The sequence below is a fragment of the Ixodes scapularis genome, unplaced genomic scaffold (genome assembly GCF_016920785.2).
Source record: "Ixodes scapularis isolate PalLabHiFi unplaced genomic scaffold, ASM1692078v2 PGA_scaffold4__175_contigs__length_147842914, whole genome shotgun sequence".
Taxonomy (NCBI): Eukaryota; Metazoa; Arthropoda; class Arachnida; order Ixodida; family Ixodidae; genus Ixodes; species Ixodes scapularis.
The window spans coordinates 65252590-65265863 of record NW_024609879.1 but is presented as its reverse complement, the minus strand read 5'-3'; the positions used below and the strand labels follow the sequence as shown (position 1 = coordinate 65265863).

The 13274-nt window shown below is 43.7% G+C and overlaps 1 protein-coding gene across 1 annotated transcript in view; it reads left to right on the top strand.

The window, feature by feature from the left end:
* Positions 1-473: 473 nt before the first annotated feature.
* The window catches only part of LOC115323381 (nicotinamide N-methyltransferase), a 54357-nt gene continuing 41556 nt past the window's right edge, over positions 474-13274 (top strand). The window contains exon 1 of the mRNA XM_029983762.4: positions 474-603. Within this exon, the coding sequence (XP_029839622.3) occupies positions 474-603 (130 nt within the window). The remainder of the gene's footprint in view (positions 604-13274) is intronic.

The window sequence follows — 13274 nt, the reverse complement described above, 5'->3', positions numbered from 1 at the left end:
ACTTCTAAAAGATTATTCTGTCACTCCAGGTACGTACAAAAGCGACTTTCTTCTTTCTTTCGCCCGTGGTTTTGACAGCACTGCACGTAACTGGTGATATGGAGTATAGTAATCTCTTCCCCTTCGGAAGCGCTGATTGGCTGACTGCGACAGTAGCTGTAGCCATTTGCCAAGTTATTTTGAGAGGGAATATAGCAGCTGTTGGAGAAGGCTGCAGCAGAACTAAAACGTGACATATTTTTACCACTTGCGCCATCTGTTCGCCTGCTTCGTTTACTGAACAGTAAAACGTGCCACCACCACCCATTCTTTTCTTTTTTTTTTCTATATAATAACTTCCAAAAGAACACGTATAATCAAAAAATAGCTACGGGGCTTCTAAGAATAGTTGCAGTTAGTGCCGACACCATTTAGCGTAGCGCACACACGCGTGCGATCCCGACTCCACGGCACGAGCAACGCAAAAGGAGACTATGAACCACGAACAGCTTCGGAATGAGTACAGGCGCAAGTTTGTGGCTGCCAAGTTTGCGGACTTGGTCACCGAGAACAGCTTCCTGAGATACTTCTACCAGAGGGAACTGCACTTCATTTTTGAATCTCGTAAGCAAATATATTTCTGTTTGGTTTTAGACTTTGATATATTTATTTTCTAGAGGTCTGCGACTAAAATGCACTTGTAGGCTCTCTAAAAATGCGATTTGATCTTCATTGAGCGTAAATGCCACGTTTGTAACTTATGCTTGCTCAGTTGAGGCTTGACGTATAAAGCGGCGTTAATTATTATGATGTTCTCTTTGGTTAGTGAAATCCTTTAGGAGATACCAGGATTTTGCTGCGGTAATTCTAGCCTGCGTGATCACCAATTAAGGATAAGATCGAACTCAAAAAAGGACGCGCTTCTACAATAGAAAGCACGGATAAAATTTGTAAGAATTGTAGGTTGAAACTTTGAAACCATAGGTATTAACAATGGCAACTTTAAGCCGCCTTATATTAATTTCCCACTGTACCAGAGAGCGTTGGCTTGAAATGCACGCATTAAAGTGGGTAACAATTAAAGCAAAAATGTAAATAAAAAAAGAAAATAGTATAAAAGGATCGTGGCAAGGGGTGATGTCACGCTATCTAATGCAGCACCTGTCTAACCTCAAACTAAATGATCCATTACTGATCCCCAATCCTGAGGTGGTTGCACATGCATCACCTACAACTGAGTGATGCAACAGTACAATACGGGTTTTTACTTGATGTGGAGGACATTTTTTACTCAATCCCACACAACAAGCTGTTTACAGCTGTTAACGATTGTATCGAAGCCAAACGAATTACGTCGTTTCAAAATGAAAGTGGAGTACAGGCAGAATCCTTCCTAGAATTTTTACGGTTCTACCGATCTGCCACCGTGGTAACGTGCGAAGATACGTTTTACGTACAAGGGAAGGCATATGTATAGGGTATAGTGCGGCACACGTCCTCTGCGACATCTTCCTTCCAAATGTGATCGGTCCATCGCTAATGCACTCTCCAAAGGGCAAGTTTCACGCGTTTTCAAATACATGGATGATTATCTAGTGCTTCTTTCAAAGAGACCCATAAAAAATGAAGCTCAGACATGTCCACACCATAAACACCACTATCGTGAGCGATGGGCAAGGGCTCAATTTCACCAATGAGCCTCCATCGAATTTAAGCCTTCAATTTTTAGATCTTCGTCTGATGTTCAAAGACAAGCACACTTGCTGGAAATATTCACCGAGCACCAAAAAAAGGCCTGCTTCAATTCGACTCAGCCCACTCAAAAATCATCAAGAGAAGAATTGTCAAAACCACAATGAGTGCTGCCTTAAAAAAGTCGTGCACACATTTCGCGGCTGAGTGTTTTCAAGCTCAAGTGCAGCGCCTCAAAACTTCTGGGTTCCCGAGTTTGATTGGGTTTGAAGTCGCCGAATCATTACTCCACAACAGTGGAGATCGAGAACGCACACGGGAGAAGAACCAATGACCAGCAGTGCTGCCATACATTCATCAAATTACACACAACTTAATAAGTATTGCTTCTAATAATAAGTTCAAGTGGCACTCTCTGCACAAGTAAAACTTAGGCGGTTGTGTCCGAAAATTAACCACATCCAACCACAGCAATCTGAGTGCAAAGTAAAACATCAGTAGTAATTTCACCTGCGGCAAAATATATGTGGGAAAAACAGGCCGATTCACCAATGACCGCTTACGAGAACATCCCTTACCCTTGAGATCGTCACCAGCCGGCCATCTTGCAATACATGCAAGGGACTGTATGTGCTCAGCAATATCTAGCCAAACCAAAACTTCTAAGACGTTTCAGGTCCCAAAGGACACGCAAGTTGTACGAAGCTCAAACAATTGTGTCTCGTGGGGTTGTGTCCATCAGGGCCGCATCGATCGCCTTATCTCAAAAGGAACTTTACAACCTCAATCTTATGACTCGATGACAAGTATTCAGCCCACAAATTTATGTTCCTTTCTGGTCTCAAACTTCACATTTTTCTTTCTTTTTATCATCTATAATTTCAGATCTTGTACCTAGGCAATTTTATAATTTTTGTTTCAAAAATTGTTGCTTTGAGCTTTCTCTATTTTTTCTTACTGTTTTTTTTTTCTTTTTTTTACTCGAAGATATCATCAGCAATTCTCCTTTTTCATGTATTTTATTTTATGTTTCTCACATATAACAACTTTGAGGGTGTACTTTTCTTTCTTTTAGACAAGAACATCAGTATCTTCTTTCTTCTCCTTCTTTATAGGCAGTATTAAATGCCAGTTGTCAGTTAGCTGCCTTCCTGTCTACCTCGGCCTTCCTTCGTTAATGTTTTGCGTTATTTTATTCATGATGAATAAAATGGTGAATTCGTGGTGAATAAAAGAGGCATTTTGTTTTCATACCCTCTAAGTCAATCTGTATCCTCAGCTACTGTCACTCCCCCTCAATGATCGCGGGCCGGAAAGCTAACCGGATCGATGATTTCTATAACCGGAACTTCAAGTGCCTGGAATGCGTCTCCGATTGCTGCATTTCGGCGCACGGCACATGGCCAAAAAGATGTCTGGCACTATACGTCTAGTATAGTGAGATGTACATAAGTCAATTCTTATTCCAGTTTTGGCTTATTGTATGACGACTTCTATGCTTCGCGGTTTCGACAATAGATAATATTAGTAGATTTTCCGGCGACTCTGATAGTGATACCTGATACTACGCCTCTGCCCTTGCGCATGCGTCATATCGTTATCAGGTATCCTTATCGGGGGAATCGTAGGTATCGAAACTATCTACTAAAACTCGTATATCAGGCAACGGCTGCAACGACGAAGCTTTGCTGTATCTTCGAGGTAAATAGTATTTCCATTTAGTATTTCCATTGCTTCGCTGAAGAAGCTCCGGGCAGAGCGTGAAACATTCGTGAGGTACAGAATTGCACTCCCATCCAGTGCCTCAGTTCAGAGGGTGTTCAGCGTAGCAGTCAACATTTTCAGTAAGAAATTAGGCAAAATGTCTGACGAGACTTTCGAGAGCCAGCTGTAGCTCAAAATAATCTGTCACCATTTAAATAATCATCTTTTTTTTTAAAAATTCAGGACAGTAATGTTAGAAGAAACGCCACGAAAGTAACAGATTACTTTTTGGAGTAACAGTCACTTACTTTGATAGAAGGGTAGTTTTAATTGTAATTAATTACGATTTGCCCTTGAGTGATTGTGAACATAAATCCTTCCTACTTTTCAGTAACGTGTGCAAGTCTGGGCCTATAGGATAGGGCACCAACATAGGGACTTTGAACAGCTACAGCACGCTGTGTACGTTTCTACTTTAACTTACCGCACTCCGTTCGTAAAAACGGTTGATAACACAAATTTTTGATCCCCTGATGTTTGTGCTAAACTTTTATCGTCACTCAATTGACGCTGCGCAGGCCAAGTAAAATACGTTCACAATTTTGTTTTGTGCAGAACACAGCCTTTCTTGCATGCTTTAGGGATGTTATAAAAACCTACATACTTAGCTCCTTCTAGAGGCTGCATTCAGATAGAAAGCCTTTATCTAGTCTTGATGTGCTCTTCGATAGCTGAAAAAGGCTATGAAACATTAATGTCGGAGACCCTCTCACCTCTGTGTGACGGTGACAGGGACTAACCCCTGAACTATGGTTGCACACTGCTTCCTTGCAACGTCACTGGGTGGTGTGCTGTCCCGAGACCAGGCTTAACGAAAAGCATTGCTTAAGATGACGTTGAGTACGGATGACTTGGTATGCTCAAGAGCAGGCTCTGGTGGCTGCAAAGGTACTGGCCCCAGCAGCATCATTTGCCTTTCTGCACAATTCAATTTCGTATAGCACTAGCTTGCCACCGCCCTCCCCCTCCCCCCATGAGCCCTTCGCGTCTGGACAGTCCGACCCCGACGCCGGTGTGAGCTTTTACAGCAGAGGTCAGACTGCGTAGGGTTTAAAATAAGAGAGGTGGCCACCTCGGCAACCGAGGTGTACGCTGCCTAAAGGGGACGCCCAGCTGAAACTTGAAGCCTCGCAGCTGTCGAGTCACGAGTTTCGTCTTTCAGGTCATAACGTCTGTGAAATACACTCATGCACATCCGCCTGCAATTTTAGGTCATATTCTGTAACTTGACCAGTTTCTCATACACGCCAACTTAATTTTGACTGCGGAGTGGACTACCCAGCAGATATTTCAAACGGAATTCAATTATGTCGGATCCTTTTACCGACTACCTATTATGGATTAAGATGCAGTTTGATACGAGCATACGTTTTTGTCTGAAGCAATTGCATACGCATCATAACAACATGCAGCAAGTCTATGGCGGGCAAGTCTGGTATTTCACAAAATTCTTTGTTATGTTAGATAAAGATAAACATGACAAGTACGTCTTTTATGGTGTACCATCGCTAAAAAAACACCACACCAAGCATGTGCCGTCAATCAAAATATTTTGCAAGGCACCTAAAATTAGAACACTCTACTTTTATGTTTGTAGTAACCTGGTGCTTCGGACAATTTTTTTTAAGACAGAATGATTTTTTGGCAAGGGTATCCTTGCAAAATGTAAACCGCAAAAGCAAGACACTGAAGCATTACCTCTGAGAGAACAAAAGCAGGGCCCCCTCACGGGTGGCATCCATTATCTCATTGGCTGAGTAAGCATTCCGGCCACGGTGTGAGATAGTACTCTTCAGGTGAGGACAGCGCGCTCCTCACGCCGTGCCGATAAAGTCCGCTTTTCACTCCCTCTTTCTCTGTCTCACTATGGTTTCGAGCGGCGCCGGCAGATCACTCGTCGACCCCTGGGCACGGTGTAAGACACAGGAGGCAGGCAGCAGTGCAGAAGACGGCTTGTGCCGCTCCATGCTCCAGACGCGCAGAGCTCCAGCGAGGTTGTCGCACATACAGAAAGACCACGGTGTACCGGGGTGTCATTCCAACGAGATAATTGTTTTCGCTCTCACACAGTTTCGCCGTTTGGCTGCTGGCGACACTGTCAGCCGCGGGCACGGTGGCCGCGGAATGATGCAGCCTTTCGGATGCCCGTCGAACGAACGCTATCTGATTCCTCACGCCGCGCATTCAGCCCCGCCGTGCCCTCACCTAAAGGGTGTATCTTACACCGTGATTCCGGGTCGAACAGTATATTGTTCATAGAAGAAGAAAAGGTGGAGAATTAACTTTGGTTGCTGGTATCTTAACGATTGAAGTCCCACCGCTGTACCACCTTTTGTTGTGTGATTGCTGGTTTCTTGTGTATGAAATGCACAATGACATCAAAAGTTGCGGTACGGGTCTCGGTGCATAAAGAATTGCCCCAAGATTGACTGACTCAAAAAATATTTTCGATATATTAAAATTTTGTGGGCTGTGACCAAGGTAGCCCCGCCAATCTTTTTCCCCATGCTATACAGGAATTATGAGAGAAGCAAAATGAATGCCTAGGTAGCAGGTTTTATAGCTAATGAAAATTCTGCACCCCGATGAGGTGCAGTACGAATGTGGTCAGTAAAGATGACTACTGGGCATGTGAAGCTGCTTGTCCCTCCACAGCCTGCAGACAAAATACATGAAAAGGGGCTACCGCTTATAAAGACGTGCAGTCTCGAACAGCATCTTAGAGAAATTGCATAGAACAAAGTAATACAAGTGGTGTGGTGAGCAGTAATGTATTGCATGCCACTGCTTTTTCCCTGTCTGAAAACTCTCATGCAGTTGTGGAAATAGCAAGAATGCGAGACTCCGGAAAGACATTTTGTTTATGCAGGCGCCTTCCTAATTAAGGAAGTTCTCAAACCAGCGTACTCATGCTGTGGATTTTCCAGTGCAGCACTCATTCAATGAAACAGGCAGCCCTCAGCAACGTGCATCTAGCGTAATATAGGGTGGCTAAAGTCGCCAGGCTCGATCTAAAATGGACCGTAAAAATCGACGCCTGCCCGTAGCCCCTCAAACTTTTCGTCAAAGGTGTATTTCATAGGTCGGTTTTTTCTTGTAGAATTACAAAGTGTAGTTCTCTTTCTGTAAAAAATAAGGCCAAGAAACTTGCCTGGGTCAACGGCGGGAGGCGACGCAGACGACCAAGTCAAGGTGCGGGGTGTGTTTGACACTCCTATTGATAGATGGCGCTACCTCCTTGTTTCCGTCAGAGTTCTGGTTTCGGTTTGCTTTCAATGAAATATCGAAAGTGCCCGCGTCGACCGTGGTTTATTGACACCAACATAATCGGTTTTGTAATCTACCTTTGGCGTGAAAATAAATGCAGACAATGATAGAAAAACTTCAAGTAACAAAAATAAAAGAAAACGCGGTTGCATAACGACAACGCTGACGGCGCTCTTGCTGCCGGCGGATTTCGTCTGCGTGTCGTCTGCTTTCTTTCGCTGGTCGGTTGCATCCTTGGACGCTGCTTCCGAGACCTTTTCTGTCGTGGTTGGGGAGAAAACAGCCACAATGCGTCACCTGACCGTCGAAGAGAGGGCAAAAGTAGTCCTTTGGTTTACAGAATCCAGGAGTATGAGGCAAGTGAGATCGAAGTTTCGAGCCACTTTTCGCAGGCGTCCGCCCACCCGTCGGACTGTCCTGCGCTGGGTGCACCGATTCAACACGGAAAACACTGTGCAGACCAGGCTGCGAGTACTTGAAGAGAGGTCGCCACAGCAGAACAAACGACACGCCGTGCTTGCGGCATTTGCATTGAACCCACGCCTGTCCGTGCGGCAAGTCGCAAGACAACTTGGCATCAGTAAAAGTTTCGTCTGGATGGTGATCCGCCGACAAATGTATCCGTACAAGCCACAGGTTCTGTTCGAGCTGCAGCCAGATGACTATGAACGGCGAAAGCAGTTCTGCGTGGACGAACTTGGGCGCATCTCCACAAACAGGAACCACCTTCCGTTTCTGCTTTTCACGGACGAAGCTATTTTTCATCTGGATGGGCACGTGAACAAGCAAAACACCCGCTGCTGGTCCGAGACGAACCCCCACTGGATCATTGAAGAGGCTATCCAGTCACCAAAGGTCGTAGTATGGTGTGGACTTTGGAGGGAAGGCGTTGTCGGTCCATTCTTTTTTGAGGGCACGGTCACCGGCGACGCCTACCTTCGCATGCTCGAACAGGACGTCTTGCCGGAGCTGGAAGCTTCGCACATGCAAAGGGAGGTGTGCATCTTCCAGCAAGACGGAGCACCACCGCATTACGCCACCGCAGTGAGAGACTGGCTGGACAGAACCTTTCCCGGCAACTGGATGGGTCGAGGGTCACCGACAATGCCCTGGCCCCCACGGTCCCCTGACCTGACAATTTGTGATTTTTTTGTTTGGGGTTTTGTGAAAGCCCAGGTCTACGCAGTTCGCGTACGCTCGATGACGGAACTAAAAGAGCGGATTATATCCGCCTTCGATGCGATCACGGACAACATGCGGGAGGCAGCCTTCAGGGATTATGAGCGAAGACTGCACAAGTGCCTCCAAGTTCGAGGTGGACATGTGGACTGAAGACAACGAGAACTGAAGATCACATATCTATCCATTTTGCACATATGACCAGCGGCTTTGACAACCGCGAAAACCGCGGGCTCCTACTGACAGGCTCTTTTCAGAGCCATTAATTGCTGTTTATCTGGAGCTTGCTTTGGCAGCCTCCCGTGTCTCAAAAGTGCATGCGGTGTAAATAGCATCCAAAGTGACGCATGGTGGCTGTCTCTCCACCAACCGCGGCAAAACAAAACAAAAAAATGGTCTCGGAAGCAGCGTCCGAGGATGCAACCGACCAGCGAAAGAAAGCAGACGACACGCAGACGAAATCCGCCGGCAGCAAGAGCGCCGACAGCGTTGTCGTTATGCAACCGCGTTTTCTTTTATTTTTGTTACTTGAAGTTTTTCTATCATTGTCTGCATTTATTTTCACGCCAAAGGTAGATTACAAAACCGATTATGTTGGTGTCAATAAACCACGGTCGACGCGGGCACTTTCGATATTTCATTGAAAGCAAACCGAAACCAGAACTCTGACGGAAACAAGGAGGTAGCGCCATCTATCAATAGGAGTGTCAAACACACCCCGCACCTTGACTTGGTCGTCTGCGTCGCCTCCCGCCGTTGACCCAGGCAAGTTTCTTGGCCTTATTTTTTACAGAAAGAGAACTACGCTTTGTAATTCTACAAGAAAAAACCGACCTATGAAATACACCTTTGACGAAAAGTTTGAGGGGCTACGGGCAGGCGTCGATTTTTACGGTCCATTTTAGATCGAGCCTGGCGACTTTAGCCACCCTATATAATGACTTCTCAGTAAACAGGCTTGCTCTGCTCCGTCAATCAAATAAAAATTTTAGGGGTTTACAAGTCTTTGTTATGCGAAACTAGAGCGCAGTCCTTGAGGTAACTTGATTTTGGAATATAGCGTGCTAAACAATTTGGGGAAGAAATATGCATATGTGCAAATATGGACCTCCTAGTCCTGCGTACATAATATATATATATATATATATATATGCCATACTTGGGTAGTAATTCAATTACTGTAATATGATTACTTTTCTTGGTAATTTGTAATTGTAATAATTACTTTTGACTAAAAGGAATTGAAATTGTAATTTAATTACTTTCTAGCGTCAGGAATTGCAAAATTCCAGGTACAATTACAATTAGTTTTGCTAAACTTGGCGGCCCCGACGGAACCTCTCTGAAAGCATCAGCACTCGCATATTCGGCAAAGCTCTTTGTCAAACACTCAAACATAGACACATACTCACTCACGCACAACATAAATAGCGTCGCATTGCCTGTTGTTTCGTTGCTTTCACTGCGCGCTTCGAGACAATCCTCTTTGGAGCCTACCTCAACGGCTCCGTGTAGCGGTGTCTGCGGCACGCCAAAATATTGAAAGAAAAACAATTGAGCTTCATCTTTCAGCCGAGGTTGAGAATTTTAATTGTCTATGAAGTTATTTTCTTTTCTTTTTTGACAATTTTTTTACGTCCCTTTTCAGCACTGTCGCATATCTGTATATCCTTGTTTTATTTTCAAGTTTGTTTCCTGTTTGTTTTACTTCAAATATTATTTGCAAAAGCACTCTGGTGACAGACCTCGCACCTGTGAATATTGACACCAATGATTCGGGAGCCCCGTTCGGTACTTATATATTTCTGAACCATTATATATCAACTCAATGTAGATAATTTACAATGCTATGCCGTTTGTATATGACTGTGGTCGTATCAGAGTTTGTGGATTTGAATTTTATATTAACACTTGTAAAATATTCTTATGATACTAACTGTCACATTTTTATTTGCCTGGCTAACTAAAGTTTGGCAACCAATTTTTTTCTTTAGCGATCTGGCGTCTTCTAGCTAAGAACTAATTTAATATTATTTATTAAAAATATAAAAACATGGCACTTCATTTCCCCATACTGTTAAGTTCTATCATGCATTTAACCAGATTCATAAAGAGAAAGTACAATATGTGAACATTGGAGTAAGGAATGAACAAATACGTTGCATTCAAGTCGGGTCGCCCTCAGGAATAAGTAATTGTAAAGTAATTGCATTACTTTTTAAAAGTAATTTGTCATTGTAATTAATTACTTTTCACGTAGTAGTAATTGTAATTGTAGTTAAACTACTTTTGAACCGAAGTAATTGTAATAGTAATTAAATTACATTTTGGAAGTAATTTACCCCTTGTATGATATATGCATATATACTTATATATATATATATAAATTAAATATTTATTGCAATACTAGTTACTTAAGGAGCAGGCGAGGGCATGGAGGACCCTCCTCTCCTCGTCGTCCCACAGGTTCCCCGCTAAATTGCGCCAGGAAAATGACGTCACATGACTTTGTGTCACGTCACCCATGAGTATATTCAGTTTCTCGGCTAGATTTAGCAGAAAAATTACGTCCCATGATTTCAACACCAATTCAATTACACGTTAAATTTAGCAGGGAAACTGAATGCTCAATGTTGCATTATAGAACGTTACATACCTACACACAAGTTCAGCTCCTTCGCTAAATTTAGCGAGGAATTGAATTGCTGTATAGGCCTGTGACCTCCCATAGTGCAGCGCGCGCGATTACGCCGACGCCGCGAAACACGGGAACGTGCGCCTAAGAGCTGCGCTCTTGATATGAAAAGTTACGGGCTGGTGGAAGTCAGTCACTTCGAAGTTCAGCGCACGGTCAGAAAATAAAAAGGAGTAGAAACAAAAGAGGTTAGGAGTTCATCTTCCATTTTCACTCCTGTTCTGGTGTCTCAGGTTTTATATAGATTTTAACTGAAGCAAATGACTTAATTACCAGTGTAATCTCTTCCACTTCTCGGAAAGTCGAAAGCTTCACGTGCTTTGCAAGCACGTATGCAGTAGTAAATCCTTCCAAAAATACCAGCCTATGTACCAAGCCTTTGTAGCTTGCTCAACACACTACAGATGAGCTAGATTTTAACAGTAATGACTGGCCTTAAACAGAAAAGTTGGGGGCAGTTCAGGCCCTCATCACCCAGGGTTGTAGTGTAGTTGATGACTGGTGCACAGCTGACAGCATGAAACTACTTCAGCAGAGCCCCTTAATGGCTTGCATGAAATGTCATGTAAGTAAAAGAGTCAGGGCTTTTGGGCTTTTTCAAGGGCGCTGCGCTGTATTGGTGGCAACTAGTCAGACCATGCCACATGCAGTTAATACGAAAGGCTGCTTATATGTACTATTGCGGTCATTTGTGAAGCTGCAAGCACATAGGCTGCTACCATTGTTTTGTTGTGGCTTAGGAAGTAATTTAAACCCTCAAGTGATCGCGACAAAGTTTGCCAGTTTCAGTCCAGTTCAGTACGAACAAAATAGGGCCCTGTATGGTGGCAAGAACCATCTGCTGCATACGCTTAATTGGACCATGACAGACATAGCAGGTGAAGGACTTGAATACCAGAGTGCAGAAAATTGAGGAAAAAATACTAAACTCCACGCCAACGGCTCCACCGAGCTCAAAAAGGCAATGCACAGCTAGATGCGTCCTGCTCCCACAGCCCATTGCATCAACTGTTTTCCGAAGCGAAACTTCTATATTAATTAGAAGCCTCCATTTTAGAATTGGTGAGCCAGGTTTGTCTTATTGTCATTCCCTTGTTAATTTCAGAGTGATGGGTGGCTGTGGTGTTGCCGAGAATGTTTGGTGGAATCTGGCTGCTTTTTGGAAACGGGACCGCAGACAGTTTTTCGTAAACTCATACCGTGTCTCATTAGTTATGTCTGCTGTCTTATTCGGCACAAAACTCAAGTAACCGCATGTTAATGGTCCCTGTACTACGCGTACACTCAAGCTTTTGTGTGTCTCGCTGAGATATCACCTTGCTGGAAACATCAATGCGGTCGGACCTAGGACACCCACCTTGGAAGCTACCAACCAGAAACATCAGTGCTTGCGACAGCTTCTTCGAAATTCCTCATAGTTATGCACACTGAAGACAGCCTTTGCAGTTTTATTCAATTGCTGAGATGGGGCACGAAAGCTGCCCACTTGAGCCAGCACAGTTCATCATGATCACAGCCTAGCAGAGCTGCAACCACAGACCATCAATGGGCACCAGCATTACTGTAACGACGGCACTCATGCGAAAAGCGTGTCAATGACGCGACATAGGTGCAAGCCATTTATTACGAAGATGAATCCAGTTTGTTTTAATGCCTATCATTTAGTGGGGTGAAGGTGCCACTTGTACTGGGTGCTCAATGGCACGTTTGGCCACAGCAAATTAATCCTGCATTATCCAATTAAACACGAGTTAATGCACAACAAATGAATAGATTTTCTGGCTATGCGTTGATGTACTGCATCATTTCGTGCACTATAAACGCAACACATTTTCACGTTTTCGTTTACAATTGAAGTATTGGAGTTCCTTATGCACAGGACTAAAGGAAATAACCCATAAACTCGAGTGCTACGATCCAAGCTTTTGAGGAAACTTTATGAGGCAGCCGACTTGTGCAAAGTCAAAAGATAAAAAAAAAAAACACTGTGTCTGTTCACTACCGCTAGGCATATTCACTCTAAAAAAAAAAATACGGGTGTAGGCATTACGCCTCTTGTCACATATGGTACACCCCAAACTTTGAATTCGACGTACTTCGCAGTAACGCCGATCTAACGTCACCAAATTTCGACAGATGAGATATAACATATTAAACAGCTAAAGTGTCCATAAAAATGCAGAAAAGAAATACTGAGGTTTTACTGCGTTATATAAAAGGCAGGAGAGTGCCTCACCGAGTGCCGTGCGATAGCAGGCGTATATTTGGTAGGTTGTTCTCTTCCTCCTATAAGTATTCGGGGAGGGCGAGATTGCCTTACCTTTTAGGCGCATCGCCTCACACTTCTGGCAAAGTCGTGTCCCGGCAAGAGGTAAACGCTGCCCAATAGTAGCTTAGTACTTGATTTAGATAGGTGAAGTAGCTTCGTTATATATGGTGGTGTCACAACAGCAATATGCTACACCTACGCCTGAGTAGAAATGTTTTGATCGCTTTCTATCAGGTATCCGCCATGTTCCCGAACAGCTAATGCAGAGACTCGCAGCTTCGGAGCGTCCTTCGCAATAAGTTTTGCCCTACAATTAACTTTTATATATATAAATATATATATATATATATATATATATATATATATATATATAGCACTATACTTTGACCTCTAATATATCTCTCATAACAAGGATCGATTTGTGTTAGA